Source organism: Python bivittatus, unplaced genomic scaffold (assembly GCF_059951505.1).
Source record: "Python bivittatus isolate LINGU-HERP-01145 unplaced genomic scaffold, Pbiv_v1 ctg000410_np1212, whole genome shotgun sequence".
NCBI classification, from domain to species: Eukaryota; Metazoa; Chordata; class Lepidosauria; order Squamata; family Pythonidae; genus Python; species Python bivittatus.
Window position 1 is genome coordinate 601,428 of NW_028277067.1, and position 16,042 is coordinate 617,469.

A 16,042-nucleotide genomic window follows, 5' to 3' on the forward strand; every position below is an offset into this window, starting at 1 on the left:
TAATTTTTAAAAGTTCATACTGAATGGCTGCAGTTGCCTTCAAGTTTCCAGAAGAATGGGCTAATACTAGCTGACCTTTAGAGAACCCCCGTTTGAGCTGTACTCAGTTCTGGAAAAATAAGATCTAGGATCAAATGTAGATATCACAAACCCAATCCATACATGGTCCACGTAACATCAAGAGCAGTGACGCACAGACAAAACCCAGCAGGGTTTCCTTAGGTTTTTCCCAGGAGATGGGGGCAGAATGATCATTGATAATTATGAACAAACAACACTGCAAAACGTTAACACCTCTGTCATGATGGCTACCTCGATTGTTTTGGATAGCTTGCTTGCCCCTCTTACATAAGTTGCTTGAAATGCGTTTGTCCCAAGCTGTTTGGGGAAGCACCTTTGACCAGGAGGTGTTTTTGTGACCAAAGTGATTCTGGGTTCAAAGCTCAAGCTGCCACACATGGGAGGGGATAAAAGACCGCAAGAGCTGTGAAAGGGTACATTGCAGCAGCAGCGTAGACCAAATATAGTTCGTTGCTCAACTGGAGAGAGAATGGAATCCAGCATGGATATTCTACATCACACAGGCATCCAAGCCACACACTTTCTGCAAACCAGCTACCCGGGATCCCAGGACTGGTTCCTCTTTGTCTCTTTTGCTGCTGACCTCCGAAACACTTTCTTTGTCCTGTTTCCTATTTGGTTCCATCTCTGCGAAGCGGTGGGGATCAAGCTCATCTGGGTGGCTGTGATTGGTGACTGGCTAAACCTCGTATTTAAGTGGTAGGTGGTCTGTCAGCTTCAGTTTGTCCCACAAATTCAGTGTTTCATTGTTAGGCTTAGCCACTCAACATAGAGGCTGGGTTCACATATGCTAAGCCATGAATGTCTGGTTTTTGTTTTTTCTAAATGTGTTGTGTGAATCCTGCCAATTGTGGTTTGTCAGCTGTGGTTTATGCCTTAGTCTGTTGCATGAATTCAGCAAAGTGTAGATTAATTAACCAACTATGGCTAAACAATGACTTAGTGTAACCTGCTGTAGTGTCATTTAAAGGATATCATACCAAGTGCTTTCCTTTGCCAAGAGTATCTCCCACAGCCAACTCTCATCAATTTGGAATCAGACAGTAAGACGTTCCACCTCAGAAAGCTTGGATTCTGCAACTACCTTGTTAAGAGATTAACTGCTGCAGAAATGACAAGGTCATCCCGCTCTTTCCAGAGCCCCTCTTTTAGTATGTGAACCTGCTTGCTTGGATTGCCATGATAGATTTAAGATTTCATTTTTTTCCTCCACTTTCTCCCCTTTCCCTCCTCTTCGTGTAAATTACCAAAAGCCTAGGAAGCTATTTTTCATGGCATGGGAAAAGGTCCTCAGTTAGTAAAGTTGTGCAAGCTTCAGAGCTAACCCTTAAGATGAAGGCCTTTGTCCCGTGGATAAGCCAGAGCCATATTTATTCCTTTCTTGCACAGGACTCCTGAACCCCACGATTCCTAGAGCAGAAGTATCTCTCTGTAAACACTCTGGATCTAAATGTTCAGAAAGATGTGCGGGCATGTGACATCACGATTGCTTTTGGCCCTAGATGGAGATGCAGAAGGGAATCCCTTCCCCTTATATAGGCTCACAGCATTCTGACGTTCTCTTTCTTGGCAGGATCCTCTTCGGACAAAGACCCTATTGGTGGGTACATGAGACCAGTTTCTACCAGAATACCTCTGCCCCTGAAATCCAGCAGTTCCCAGTTACTTGTGAAACTGGCCCAGGTGAGCTTCCCAAGAAAACCCCACTAAAAATAATAGCAGTGGGACAGGCTGGGTAGGGCAAGGGATGGGTAACGAATGACGCCCCACTTGGCAGAATGTGATAAAAGAAGCAGAGGGCAGTGTTCACCAGGATGGTTCGTACCTGCTGGAGCTCGCTTACAACACAGACAGCGGCTGCCAGGCCAGTGTAATCCAGTCAGCGGGAAGTTGAATTTATCTAAGCAGTATCTGAGATTGAAAGTAATTCCACAGGGTGATCAGACACCTGCAAGCCTATGTACCTCCCTTCACGGAAGCGTGATGTATTTGACTACGTAGTCATGCAAGATCTGCATTTCCTCTCTTTTTAAAGCTCACCCTTCAAGCTCCAAGTTCCAATATGACAACACCAACAAATGCATTCATATATCTGTTTATTAGATTTGCATTGCACCTTTCCTCCAGGAACTCAAGGTTGTTTATATGGGGATCTGGCTTTATTTTTTGCCCACAAAAACAACCCTGTGGGGTAGGTTGGGCTGAGATAGAATGTCTGGTCCAAAGTCACCCAGTGAGCTTCCTTGGATAAGGGTAGGCTTGAACCTGGGTCTCTCTAATCCCAGCCTAACTCTAAACCATCCAAGCAGCTACAGGCTGTCCTTTCTGGTAAAGTCTATAAATGATGGGCAATTTGGAGAGTCAAAAGTTCTTTCTTCCAACTTTAGGGAGTCCTTCTGGCCATGCAATGGGTTCAGCTGGTGTATACTATGTGATGGTTACAGCCATTCTCTCCATCACCCGGGGGGAGAAACATCCATCATGGAAACATCGGTAAGCAACAGCATTTGGAGAATAATAAAAGATGCGCTAGCCTAAATTAGACATGAAGAAACTCATTTAGTTTGCATATAATAACAACTTTTTCAAACCAATTTACAAACTGAAAATTATTTCAAATTTGTACTTTTCTAAATGTAGCAAACAAATTTGCCTATACACACATGCGCACGCACACACCCACCCACCAGAGGAAAGGTTATATAAGATGCCTATATTCATACCAAAATGCAGTGCTAGGAAAAACTGTTTATAAGAGCTAGGCAAAATTGCAAGCAAAATACCCGTTTGAGGATATGTGTACCCACATACACATATTTTAGTGCAAACTCAAAAAACAAGTGACATCTAACAAATTAAATGTGACAGTCTCCCAAAAATGAAAACAGAATAACCAAATGAAAAAACTGAGAGGCACTGAAATGGGACAGATCTATTTTTCATTGGTTTGAATAAGGGACAGTAATGTGAACTGTCTTTGGGTTTCAAGAAGAATGCATCCTACGTTATAAAGCCAGGCTGGACTCTGTCCACTGTTGAAGAGAAAAGAAAGCCAGCCCATTTCCCCTGCAAAGCCTTGAGTCTAAAATGGTTCGGCAGAGAAATAACAGCGCTCAGCTCCAGTCAAGCAGAATGGGAATGGAGGTAGACAGGGAGCACTTGACCATCTTCCTAACCTCTAAAACAACTTGGCAGGTTGAAAAATGTTTCTTTTTTCTGTTTAAAAAGCCAGACAGTGAATTAACGGACTGATTCAAGCCAGAACTAGGGAAGAAAGGGCAGGGCTGACAACAGAACAGACAGCAAGTCAAAGGCTGGGAGGCATCGCTGCGTGAAGCTGGGAGAGGCCCGGTTCACCGAATGGCTGAACCAACTGCTGCGGGCTCAGCTTTCATAGGACTTCTTTTGTTGGGCACCTTCGAGGGGGAAAGGCTAGGATCTCACTGACTGCAAATTGCCTTTCCACAACTCTAACATCTGACAGGAAAGGGCAAGTTACCTGCAAGTGGCCTTTGCAAATCCTTGCCAAAAGGTCCTGCCGTCTGGCTTGCCTGTGCTCACACCGCTCCCTCTTCTCTTTTCCCAATGGCAGCTTTTTGCAGGCTGTGCTTTGGGCTGCTTTTTGGACCATCCAAGTCTGTGTCTGTCTCTCTCGTGTCTTCCTGGCCGCTCATTTTCCACACCAAGTCATTGCCGGTGTCTTCTCAGGTCAGTGCAGTCCTGATGCAATTTTCGCCATGGTATGCCAAGATGTATCACAGGCTGCAGCCTTTAGATTATGCCAGTGTATTTTACCAGCAGTCTGTTATGCAATCCCCACTGCCCAAAACTGAATAAACTGTACCATATGTAAACATGCAAAGCATGTTATCTGGGACGGGAAAACCACCTTGCCTTTAGCTTGCAGCAGACTTAAGCTGTTTTGCCAAGGGTAGGGCGAGACATGTTGCTTCACATTTCTGAGAGTTTCGAAATGCTGGTAGTATTCTAAATAGTGTTGTCTCCTCTTCACGGTTAGGTATGTTGGTGGCTGAGTCTTTCCAGTACATCAGTTCCATCTATGATCGCAGCCTGCGGAAGTATATAGCTACCACCCTTTTCCTCTTCTCTTTTGCTCTGGGTTTCTACCTACTGCTCAAGGTGCTCGGTGTGGACCTCCTATGGACTTTGGAGAAGGCTAAGACGTGGTGTGAGCATCCGGAATGGGTCCATCTGGACACTACCCCCTTTGCTGGCCTCTTGCGCAACCTGGGCATCCTCTTTGGACTGGGGCTGGCCCTTAATTCCCCAATGTACGTGGAGAGCTGCAAAAGCAAACAAGGGCAGCAGCTAAACTTTCGGCTGGGCAGCATTGGTGCCTCGCTCCTTATCCTGCACCTGTTTGACTCCTTCAAGCCTCCAGCCAAGGTGGAGCTCCTCTTCTACCTATTTTCTTTTTGCAAAAGTGCTGCTGTGCCCCTGGCAACGGCTGCCCTAATCCCCTACTGTGTCACCCAACTGCTCAGGGCACAGGACAAGAAAACATTGTAGTCTGAAGACCAGCACTTTATATGAGTGAACTGCTATGATGCAAGGTAATAGGGGCCAAAGCACAAGGTTCTTGGGGAGCCTATTATCTAGGTATTCTGGGCTGGTGGTGCTCCATGAGCCCGCATTTGGATCGTGGTCCCTGCTGGCTTCAGGGTAAGGTTTACCTATCTGCCCCCAACATATCAACCAGGATCCCTATTATTACTGTCCACCTAAGCACTGCCAGTACAGGCTGATTCTGCTTGTGCAAAGCATTTCTCTACAGAGGCAAAGAGGCATTCATGTTCGCCACCAAGAAGACCATTTATGCTTGGTCCTGCCAGCTGAGATGATAACATTCTCTGGGGACATCTTGGGATGTGTTTTGTGATACGATTGTCAATGGCAAAGCAGACTAGGCAAGGCACTGTCACTCCATCCAGCTGCCAGCATTGCTCACATCTCAGGGGAACACCACCCTAGGGCAATTGGGTATTGGGGCATGAGGTCAAATAATCAGCCTTGTAACGGTTGCAGTGGTTTGCTATCACTGAAGAATGCATGGTATATTTTCTGATGGCAAAGAAGCAGGGTTGATGAGTTCAGCCCTCATCGACTGTACCAGTCTTCTCCAGCTTGGTGACCTTTGTATATACTGGATTGGAGCTCCCATTACCCCATCAGCCAGTCTGTTAGGGCACCAGGTTAGGGAAGGCTGGAGCGTAGCTAGGTTTTGTTTTTGGTAAATGTCTGCATGGTATATTTCTAAAGTTGTTGTCTAGATCCTTTTCTTATTAATAAAGCATGGCATCTGTTTTGTTAGCAAACTTATGTTGCCTTATATTGGAGAAACATGTTAAATTAAAAGATCAACTATACTTTAATTAGTTTTACAGTTCAACCCCATTCTTCCATTCTTTCCTTTTTTAAGGAATGATGAAATGCAGCTTTCACAACTCCCACAGTACCAGAGATACTCCCAGTTTGGCAATGAACTTTTATGAGTTATTGTTCTATAACTTTGCACAGTCTTTCCTTTCTAATTTGTCACTTCTTTTGAGTGCTGAAGAATGGATGACTATTCTATGCCAAAAGTTAATGTCTGAAATTTTGATAGCAGTGGGATGAAGCGACTTCACTGATGGGGTGAATCTGTTGTTTATGATGCTTCGAGGTATTATCTGGTTTAGAAAACTCACTTCTGTTCAGGAAACACCTCATTGAAATGCTTCCTTTTACCAAGGCTGGGTACAGGCCATTTATGTCATTTGCTGATGAAAGATCCAAACTCTACTTATGGACATATTTATTATTTTACATATTTCTGAACTGAGCCCTGATCCGTGAGTTCACAAATCATAGTGGAGGTAGTGGTTTCTTTTGTTCTAGTTTTTTTTGGAATGTGTGAAATATGGCTGATTAATATCAAGACATCATTGGAGAAGTCAGGGGAAACCTGGTCTGGTGACAGTTTGGGATGGGTTTTAAGAGGAAAAATTGATAACTTAAACCTTGAGTTTTGGGTATTTCATTTTGCCACACTATATTCCTGCAAAAGAGAAAAATCTACCCAATTTGGAGAGGGGTTCAGAGTGGTGAAATATTTGAAAACTTAAGTCTAGTTTCTGGCTTCATACTGTGTTTGAACCAGATGTCCCATAGGTTGTTAACAATTAACTGCTAAATTCCTGGATTTAGCAAAAACAGCAAGAAGAAAACCAAGCAAAAGGTCAGCTGATGGAGCACACTGAAAGATTAACTCATAATCAGCATAGGGCAAATACAGAGAGGTAACCTGGAGTCCATCTCCATATATTTTGCGTGTTATGTAAACAGGAACTGCAAGGATAAGAATATCTTAGACACAAAGTGCATGATTTACATTTTTTTAAAAGTGTCAAGTTCAATTCCAGATTCTTTCCATTAAAGGACTCAAATAGCAAGCAGAGGGGGAAAATATCCTGCTTTGGGAAGGCCCCTGAGCACAGAGTTTCAAGGATGTATGATCCCACCGTATGAATAACATTTGACAAAATGCATAGCAGGGCACCTTAATTAGATGAAACATGATTTCCTATGCAAATCCTTGCTGTGAGGGGCAAATCAAGAGACTTAAACAGGGTGAATGGCTATATACAATTCACCAGGGCCTGAAGGTCTAAGACAAGACTGAGCTGAAACTTCTCCTTTGGAAATCTTTGGCTTAAAATTTGTGAGTGTGGTCAGAAGTAAAATTCTGATGGCTATCCTGGTAGCAGGACTGCTGGCAAGAGCATAACAAAACAAAGAATAGGATGGTTACCTAAGAGGGACCACTCTTTCTCTTTTTAAATGTTCTTTTTTGTCATCACATTTGACAATGGTGGTGTCAGAGATCCTTTTGGTGACAGCCCCAGGAAAATATTAGTGCAATGTAGTCATCACCACCTAGAGTCATTTGATTGAGATGTGATGGATGGATGGATGGATGGATGGATGGATGGATGGATGGATGGATGGATGGATGGATGACAGATAAAATAAATTCTAAAGTCCTTCTAAAGGGAGTGCTAACATTTACTAGCAAGGTCAGCATTCCTTCTGAAATCCATTACTGGCAAATTATGAGATATCTTTTTTCTCTTCTTCTGCCACATACTTTCTCCGTTTCTCCTTTCTCCCCACTACTCAACAAATTGCAATGGAGATACAGGACTTTTGCAGACAGGAGTACAGGGAGTCATGCTGTCATGGACACTTATCATCACAGAATATCTTCCTGGGACTGCTGAAAGTTATTTTGACTTAAGAGGAGCATCCATTTTCAGGCAATGAATGTCACTGCAAAAGCAGCAGTATTGCCCTGGGTTCTGTCATATGGGATGGTCTGTGTGGTAATAGAAGGGAACACGTAGCTCATCCACCTCCCAGATTCTGTTATCCTAACACAGGATTCTCCCTCATCTAAAATATTAGTCCCCCTCCCAGTTTTGCATCATCTGCAAACATTATACTGTTCTCTCAACTCCCTCATCCTTATAAAATGTTGAACAGCAGAGGGTCTAGGAAAGAGCCCGGTGGCACTCCACTCAAAGCTTCTCTCCAAGCTGAACTGAACCATTGATGAGCACTCTCTGGATGCAATTATTTAGCCAACTGTGAGTCTGTCTTAACAATTGTATCATCTACCCCATAGTCTACCATTATACAAATAATATAATGAGGCATTCTAACAAAGGCTTTGCTGAGGTCCTCATATGTCTGCAGCATTCTCCTGATCTAATGGCTAGTAACTATCAAAGGAAGAGATAAGGTTAGCATGGCACAATTTCTTTGTAACAAACCTATTCTGGCTCCTGTTAATTGTAGCACACCTGTCCAAGCACTCACAAACATGCTTCTTCTTGATAATTTCATTGAAGGCCTTATCCAGGATAGATGTTGTACTGGCAGGTCTGGAGTTTCTGAGTGCTGCTTCTCCTTCTCCTTCTCCTTCTCCTTCTCCTTCTCCTTCTCCTTCTCCTTCTCCTTCTCCTTCTCCTTCTCCTTCCCCTTCCCCTTCCCCTTCCCCTTCCCCTTCCCCTTCCCCTTCCCCTTCTTCTTCTTCTTCTTCTTCTTCTTCTTCTTCTTCTTCTTCTTCTTCTTCTTCTTCTTCTTCTTCTTCTTCTTCTTCTTCTTCTTCTTCTTCTTCTTCTTCTTCTTCTTCTTCTTCTTCAATTCTGCCTTTTTACCATCTCCCATTACCAATTTACCACTTACTCCTCACAATGAGACCTACACTGACTTTATTTCTAATGGAACCAACAAATCCTTGTGGTTGTGGTTGTGGTTGTGGTTGTTTTTAGCATCTCTCACAAGTTTCAGCTTATTCTGAGCTTTCGTTTTTTTCTTGCAGAATTCTAATAGTTTCTGGAGACTACTTTGTATTCTTCTTCGGTTCCCCTCCATCTATTTCCTGTACATAGCCCTTTTTCTCTTCAGCTGATATCACAGATTCAAGCATAATACAATCACTTTCCCCACCTTCACTTCTTCAACCAATTCCTCCCTGTTGGTCCAGGGTAGCAATCCCCTTGTTGTTTCTTCCACCTTTTGACAAATGAAGTGGTCAACAAGAGAGAACAAGAATTTACTGAATTTCTGACTCTTGGCAGAGTTAGATTCTAAGCAGATGTCAGGATAATTCAAACCCTCCATTATTACTAGTGCATGCCTCTTGGAAAGACTGTTTGTTTCAGAAAGACTGTATCTGTATTATCTGCCAGTCCAACTGGTCTATAATAAACTCCTTCAACAGTATCACTTTTGTTTCTATCTATTTATTCTTATCCAAACACTTTCAACATGATTTCCATGCTCTGATTCCTGAATGTTACTGCAGGTTTTGTTTTTGTTTTTTTATGTACAGTGCAACACCTCCACCCATTCTCTTAAGTCTGTTTCTTTTGAATTAAATTGTAGCCTTCCAGTGCCATTCATAGGTATCATCCTACCAGACTTCAGTGATGCCTATTACTGTACATCATGTTTGTTTCCCTGAGTTATGGTCTCTAGTTCTCCCTGTTTATTTCCCATACTCTGTACACTGGTGTAGAAACATCTGAGACTTTGAGCACTGGTATCCCTGTTGTAGTATCCTCTGAAACTTTGAGTCCTCATCTTGGCTTCCTGCTTCTCCCTTTGAGTTCTGTTTTCTTAGCTGCATATTTAGTTCTGGGCTTTCCTCACCCTCCCCATTTGTTCTAGTTTAACCGCCTCCTGATGAGACTAGTAACGTGACTGCCACATACTTCCTTCCCAATTTCTATAAGATGTATCCAGTCTGTTCCCAGGAGTTCTTCATGAAGGTGGCATAGGGCATTTTCATAGAATCCAGACCTTTCTTGAAGACAGCATTTGCATACTCAGATGTTGGCTTCCAGGATCCTGTTTTTCCTTGTTGTGCTATGACCCTCAGTTGGAAGGGCTGATGAAAAAATAAGTCATGTTTATCTTCCTGCATCATAGTCTCCACAGATTCTTTTATGACCTCTTCTGGCAATGTCATTTGACCCTACATGGATCCAGAGGAAAGGATGATTGTCAGTGGGTTTTAATAGTCTTGGTAATTTCTCCATTACATCCTGTATACAAGGCCCTAGAAGACACCTCCAGTGATATCATATCAGATCTGCACACAGCTGCACCTGAACAAACCATGCCACAGAACATTGTAGAAAACACTCGAGTCTCCAGTTGAGTACCAATTCCTGAGTTCCTGTGGACTCTATTGACGTGCATGCAGATATGTGGTACTTTTAAATACTTTCCAAACCTTCACAGGAAATAGAACTATATGAGAAAGAGCATGAAGTTTTGCCTGGTACATCACCATGCCTGACTGCAGCTAAAATATTTCATTTCTCAGTTCTTCCCACCTATCACTTCCATGCAAGAGGAGACATGGCAAATACATAATTAGCCTTTGAGTTCCAAGGGAAAGTGAGAGTCAGTCAGGTGACAGATGTCTCAGTTTTGCCAGGATAAGTCTGATTCGGGGGAAGCATTCTTGATCCTAGCCACACCCTGCAAACTAGGAAAAGGTCTCAGTTTCCAGCAGCCTGCTCCAGACAGCCACCAGCAGCTGCACACACAACAAGAGGCTTGAGTCACAAGAACAACAACAGGCACATATGTGAGTCACAGTACAAGAAGCAACTTCCATGTTCCATGTTCCCTATCTACAGTGTCCATAGCAGGACTATAAAAAAATCCTAGCAGCCACAAGATAGAACCAAAGCATTAAAGTTTTCTGTATCTCTTTGCTGCCATCTAGTGGATATATGGATTTGTACAGCCCAGATATGTTAGCCCTAATTGTGTCTATCAGTTATCAATCAATAAATGTGGAAATGTATTCAAATTAATGAATTTCACTCTTGGAAATCTGGTCATCCTGAAGCCAGTGCTTTGGACAAGACTGATAGGCTTCAAGATGTATATGAGCCATGATACATCTTGAACCCGTTGGGAGAGATGGGCAGCATACAAATTAACAAACAAATAAAGCCTGCTGATCTCCAGACTATATTCAACTGACATTAGTCTGTGAACAGTGGCTTTATGGCACTGGTACAAATTTGTATGGGACCCAAGGGCAATAATGAATGCATTTTTAAAATCTATCTATTTATATCTATCATTATCTATCTACTTATCATCAATCATCTATCATCCATCATCTATCTATCTCACCTATCATAAGGACAGCCAGTTTGGTCTAGTGGTTAAGGCATCAAGCTAGAAACCAGGAGACTATGAGTTCTAGTCCCACCTTAGGCAGAAAACCAGATGGATGAGCTTGGGTCGGTCACTCTCTCTTAGCCCTTGTAAGCAGGCAATGGCAAACCACTTCTGAAATCTTGCCAAGAAAACTGCAGGGACTTGTCCAGGCAGTCACCAGGAGTCAACACTGACTCAAAGGCACACACACACACACAAAAACCCTATCTATCTATCTATCTATCTATCTATCTATCTATCTATCTATCTATCTATCTCAAGGTGGTGAACATACTTAATACTCCTGCCTCCTATTTTCCCCACAACAACAACCCCGTGAGGTGGGTTGGGCTGAGAGAGAGTGACTGGTCCAAAGTCACCCAGCCGGCTTTCATGTCTAAGGCAGGACTAGAGCTCATAGTCTCCTGCTTTCTAGCCTGGTGCCTTAATCACTACACCAAACTGGCTCTGTAATGATGTAACAGAGGAATATGCAAACCATCAGTTGATTAATTCTGCTCAGCACTGACATCAACAAGTTCAGCGAACTCAGCCTTCAGTGCTGGAAAGTGCTAATAATTTCTAAAGAATTTTAAATGGTAATTTCTGGTAATTTATCTTGCAACAGAAATGATAACAAAACTGCTGCTTGGCCATAAGGGTGGGGAACTGGTAGCCTACAAGCTAGATGCAGCCTGGCAAGTTCTACCAGCCTGTCTTGCAGCCACTTTTCTTGATTCCTATCCACGTACTCAGGCAAAGTGGTTGGGCTTTTTTTCTTTTAAAAAAAGAAAACTTTCCCAACTTTCCACTGAAGCCACTGGGAGTAGGTTTACTGTTCAGAACATAATTCAGTATGCTGCCTAATTTGAGATGAGGGGGTTGCAGTATGAAGAAAGAATAGGGATACCCTTGCTATGCCACTGGTGTTTCATGGGCATAGCAAGGGTATCCCTATTCTTTCTTCATATTGCAACCCTCTTATCTCAAATTATGCAGCATACTGAAGCCAATGGGAATTTTTTTTACACTTTTGTAAATTGCTACACTAAACAGATATTTGGGTCTCTGCAGGACCATGCATAACTTTGTATGAGAGAGGATGTTAGGAGGCTTGAACTGTTTTGCTTATGAGCTCCTCAACTGTCAGGCCTAGCCCAAGGAACTCCAAGAGACAATGCAAAATCAGTTCAGTTATGTTTGTTACCTACAACCTCTAGCAAGAATCTTCCCAGACTGAAACCCCAGGTCCCAAGTCAGCCAGCCACAAGTGTGAATTCCTCAGGGAGGTGCCAGTCTCATCCCCTTGAACTTCCCACGCTCCTGCGGCGAGCTAAGAATATGCTTATTGAGCCTGGCCTTAATAATTCCATTCCATCACATCAACACCAACTTTGGGATTTAGCTCCACCCACCAGAAAGTTGTCTTCAAGGGGACACAGTTGGGGTGAAAAGTTTTCCATGCACCTACTTCCCCCTATATGCACAATCCCAAACTGAGTTTAAAGTTGCTGGCCTTATGGATTTATCCCAGTGTTCCTCAATCTTGGCAACTTTAAGACATGTGGACTTCAAATCACAGAATTCCCTAGCCAGCATTTAACCCCACACATCTTAAAGCTGCTAAATCTGAAAAACACTGACTTCTCCTAATGCCTCTGGAATTGCAGACTCATGAGCTGGATGAGACTTTTCCAGATGCTTTCCAAGAAAACTTTCCTTCTTGGAACTGATAATTTATCAACTCCCCTGCCTGAAGGCGGTAAGAAGTTTATATAGCCACTTGTTAAATACTTAAAGCATAACACGGGCCCAAACCTCCTGCTGGATCCCATTAGGCTTTGAGGAACATTCCTCAATACAGCTCCAGTACAGCTGGAGGACATCAGGGAATTCACTCACTCCAAGGGGATTCTCTTTCAGAAGAGGAAGGAGTGCATTCCACAGGGCCCAAGATAGCTGTGACTATAACCAGCTGTGCAGTTATATCAATAGCAGCAGGGAAGCCTGAGCAGCCTCAGAATTGAGGCGGACATTGAGGATTTAACTCTGCCCCTCCTGACAAAATTTCCTCAAAAGCTCGTTTTTCCGGGGAGAAATCCATTCATGCCACCAGTGGAAGCTTCTGGAGATATAAATGGCAACTGCTGAGATGGGATTTTTGTGCAAGCAAAATATTTTGTGGCAGAGAAAGGGGAAAAATTAAGCACCCTCTTTCCCATGGCTGCTCTTTGCGGGTTTCAAAGGCACACGTTAACTCCATTCAGGCCACTCATGTCTCATTAAACGTGGCCTACCAATGACTCCTTCACAATACAGGCTGAATATCTCCTCTGGTCTGGTCTTTTGCTGTGTAAGAGGAAAGGTTAAGCTGAGACTCACACAGTACCAAACTGATTGGGTTGGAACGCAAGCAGTGGGGCAGTGACCCATTGTACTTGGGCAGTAAACAAGTTTGAACAGGGTGCAGAGATCATGTGGCAACTCGGCCTTCCAATCTTTGCTGTTGTTCCTTATGCACCAACCCCGCCTCTGTCATCTGATGTGGCTACTAGGCTAGGCTACCAGGACTAATAGGTGAAACAACCTCATCCTTTAATAGGCTTGTGTGCTCCTTCCTAACTCCCTTGATGCTGCAGTGCTAGTGGTGAGATCCTCACTACTGAGGATTTGCCTTTTTTTTTTTAAACTAAAGACCAAAGAGAATAAAGCTTCAGGAACTAAAAATGAACTTGTCACTCTAGTATTATTAAATGGCCTCTTAATCAACTTCATCCCATCCCATTAATAAATTATACTCCAATTAAACATTACATTATGAAAGAAAATGAAGAAGTCTTACATTTGTTGATTAAGCTTTTGATTTTCCTCTTTTTCCTTGGTGGTACTTCTAAAATCTAAGGCCCTCCTCTCCTCTCTCTTTCTGTGCATCCAGTAGCCAATTTCTGCTGAAATTGGCCACTTTATATAATCTAGCCCAATGTTTTTCAAACTTGGCAACTCTAAGATATGTGGACTTCAACTCCCCAAATCCCCAAACTTGGCCAAAAAAACAAAAACAAAACCCCACTGATCTAGCCTGTCCTGTCCAGCTGACTGTAGGATTGTCCTTGAGAGGCTGGAACTGGTCATGCAAGTGCTATAAACAAGACCAAAAGGGCTGCTTGCAGAGATACCCTTGAAGCCTTTTATTCCTTGCAATTAAGCAACGGTGAAAGTGCATGAGACCCTGGGAAGGTTGTGTCCTATGATAAAATTGGATTTTCCTTCAGTTCAGTTTTCCCAGGGCATCTGAGCGCTCTCTAGCACAAAAATGTAAATCCTGCTGGATTCCCTGAGAGGGGAAGAAACTTTGTTGGATGAAAAACAAAACAAAACAAAACAAAGGCAGGATTTTTCTACTGGCACTAATTTAAAAAACAAAATTATTTTGGACATTTAAAAGTTATCCTCAACAGGAAACATAAAGCAAAACCATTAAAATGTGACCAGTCTTCAACAAAAGTGACTTGAGCTAACCAAGGCCTAGCAAAAAGTGAAATGTTTATTGTTTGCTTTAAAAAATGGGAAGAGAGAAGGGCAACTAATGGTGTGGATCTATATGGGCATTAAATCCATTCATGTAATGTCTGTCTTAATCATGAAACATATGACATATGTTTCAATTCAGCCTTATTTGGCTATATGATCAAAAGCACTGTTCTGCAGGGGACCCTGACCTGTTGGATGACCTTCTGTTCCCCTCTCATGCAATAGGATTATTGTAGAGAGTATGGAAGATGACCTTGATAGAAATACACAAAAGCTGTTGCCCAGGCAAAAGGGGCTAAAGCATTTGTTTAAGTCCAGAACATCCAAGTGACATTTGGAAATGGCTCAGACACACACCTCCATAATTCACTGAACCATAAGGAGAAGGAGGTACAGCACATCAGACTTGCAAGATTCTGTTATTATAGCCAATCTCAAAAAAATTAGTTTTAGCTTTCCTGTGGAGATGATTTCATGGTCTGGTCTACCTAGTGGGGCTGACAATTACAGTAGGCTTACTACAAGTTCCAGTGTGATGGGATTGTCCAGATTTTGTACTCCAGTCTACTTGCTAGGACACAAAAACGTCCCAGAAAGTAGGAAAGTTTGTACAGACCTACAAAGCGGGATCTCCCTGCACAAGCCAAAGGGGAAAAAATGTAAGTGGCTAAACCTACACTCTCTGTTTGCTTCAGAGATCTGTCAAAATCTCTTGGCCATTGGTACGGAACGTAACATATATTTTTAAACGTTTCTTCTCAAACAATTGCACCAGGAAGAATTGGAAGAACCATAACATTTCACCTTTTCAGCCTTGTACAAATAAATAGTCCAGAAGGTTATCGTGGCTGATAATATCAGAAATGGCCAGAAGAAGCCACATGCTGTAATTCCTGGAACAAGCCACCCATCACAGCAACCAAGGCTGCTTCCATCCCAAAGCCAAGCTTCAAGCTGGATTGGGATGAATCTAAAGCCATTTCCTCACTAGTGTTTTTTTACAGAAACTAATTCACGTTACTTCTCATGTTTTTTAAAAACCATACTTAAGGCGCCCAGGTTTATTTTGCAACAGTTAGGATGAGCAGGCCCTGAAATGGCAGCTCTTGATTGAAATTGGGGCCTGTGCTGATTTCTTTTTGTATTCCTGTTCCATAGTTGTTGTTTGGAGTCCTGCTATGTCATTGTTTCTCAACCTTGACAACTTGAAGATGTGTGGACTTGCTGGCTGAGGAATTCTGGGAGTTGAAGTCCACATATCCTCAAGCTGCCAAGGTTGAGAAGCACTGTGCTATGTGGTCCTGGAGTCCAAAATGACGAATGGGTAGCCCGAGAAAGGAAATCTTGCTTGTATGAGCTTCAAGGCTAAAGGTTGCAGCCTATGCAAAGAAGAACAATTTGTTCTTCACCTGGGAAGTCACAGATGAATAGACCAGCAGGGAGGGAGAAGAACTCAAACTCTGCCCCTCTTTCTTACCACCTTTTTCTTCCAGCCCATTCCTCTGCCTTTTTCCCAGGAAGGCTAAACTTGGCCCAAGCATGTCCATTCTTCTGTCACTCAGTGATCCCACTTATCAAGCAACTGAGCTATTTTCTTATTCTTTGGAGATGCCCCTATGCTCAGAACACACACACACATCTTCCAAATTCCACAACCTCATTTTGGTTGTGTCTCATCATC

General features: G+C 42.8%; 1 protein-coding gene across 1 annotated transcript; it reads left to right on the forward strand.

Annotated features, from left to right (window-relative positions):
* The first annotated feature begins 489 nt into the window (after positions 1–489).
* Positions 490–8,866, forward strand: LOC103052901 (glucose-6-phosphatase catalytic subunit 1-like). Its single transcript, XM_007425016.3, has 5 exons — positions 490–780; positions 1,655–1,764; positions 2,469–2,574; positions 3,674–3,789; positions 4,100–8,866. Exons 1-5 carry the CDS (start codon positions 551–553, stop codon positions 4,609–4,611), a joined length of 1,074 nt encoding a protein of 357 aa, XP_007425078.1. The 5' UTR covers positions 490–550; the 3' UTR covers positions 4,612–8,866.
* Positions 8,867–16,042: the final 7,176 nt, after the last annotated feature.

Bases quoted from the DNA above. Each gene is read 5' to 3' on its own strand.
- LOC103052901 (XM_007425016.3), top strand. From the start codon at position 551: ATGGAATCCAGCATGGATATTCTACATCACACAGGCATCCAAGCCACA. The intron at 1,765-2,468 runs GTGAGCTTCCCA...TTCCAACTTTAG, and splicing joins TACTTGTGAAACTGGCCCAG to GGAGTCCTTCTGGCCATGCA. The intron at 2,575-3,673 runs GTAAGCAACAGC...TCCCAATGGCAG, and splicing joins CATCCATCATGGAAACATCG to CTTTTTGCAGGCTGTGCTTT.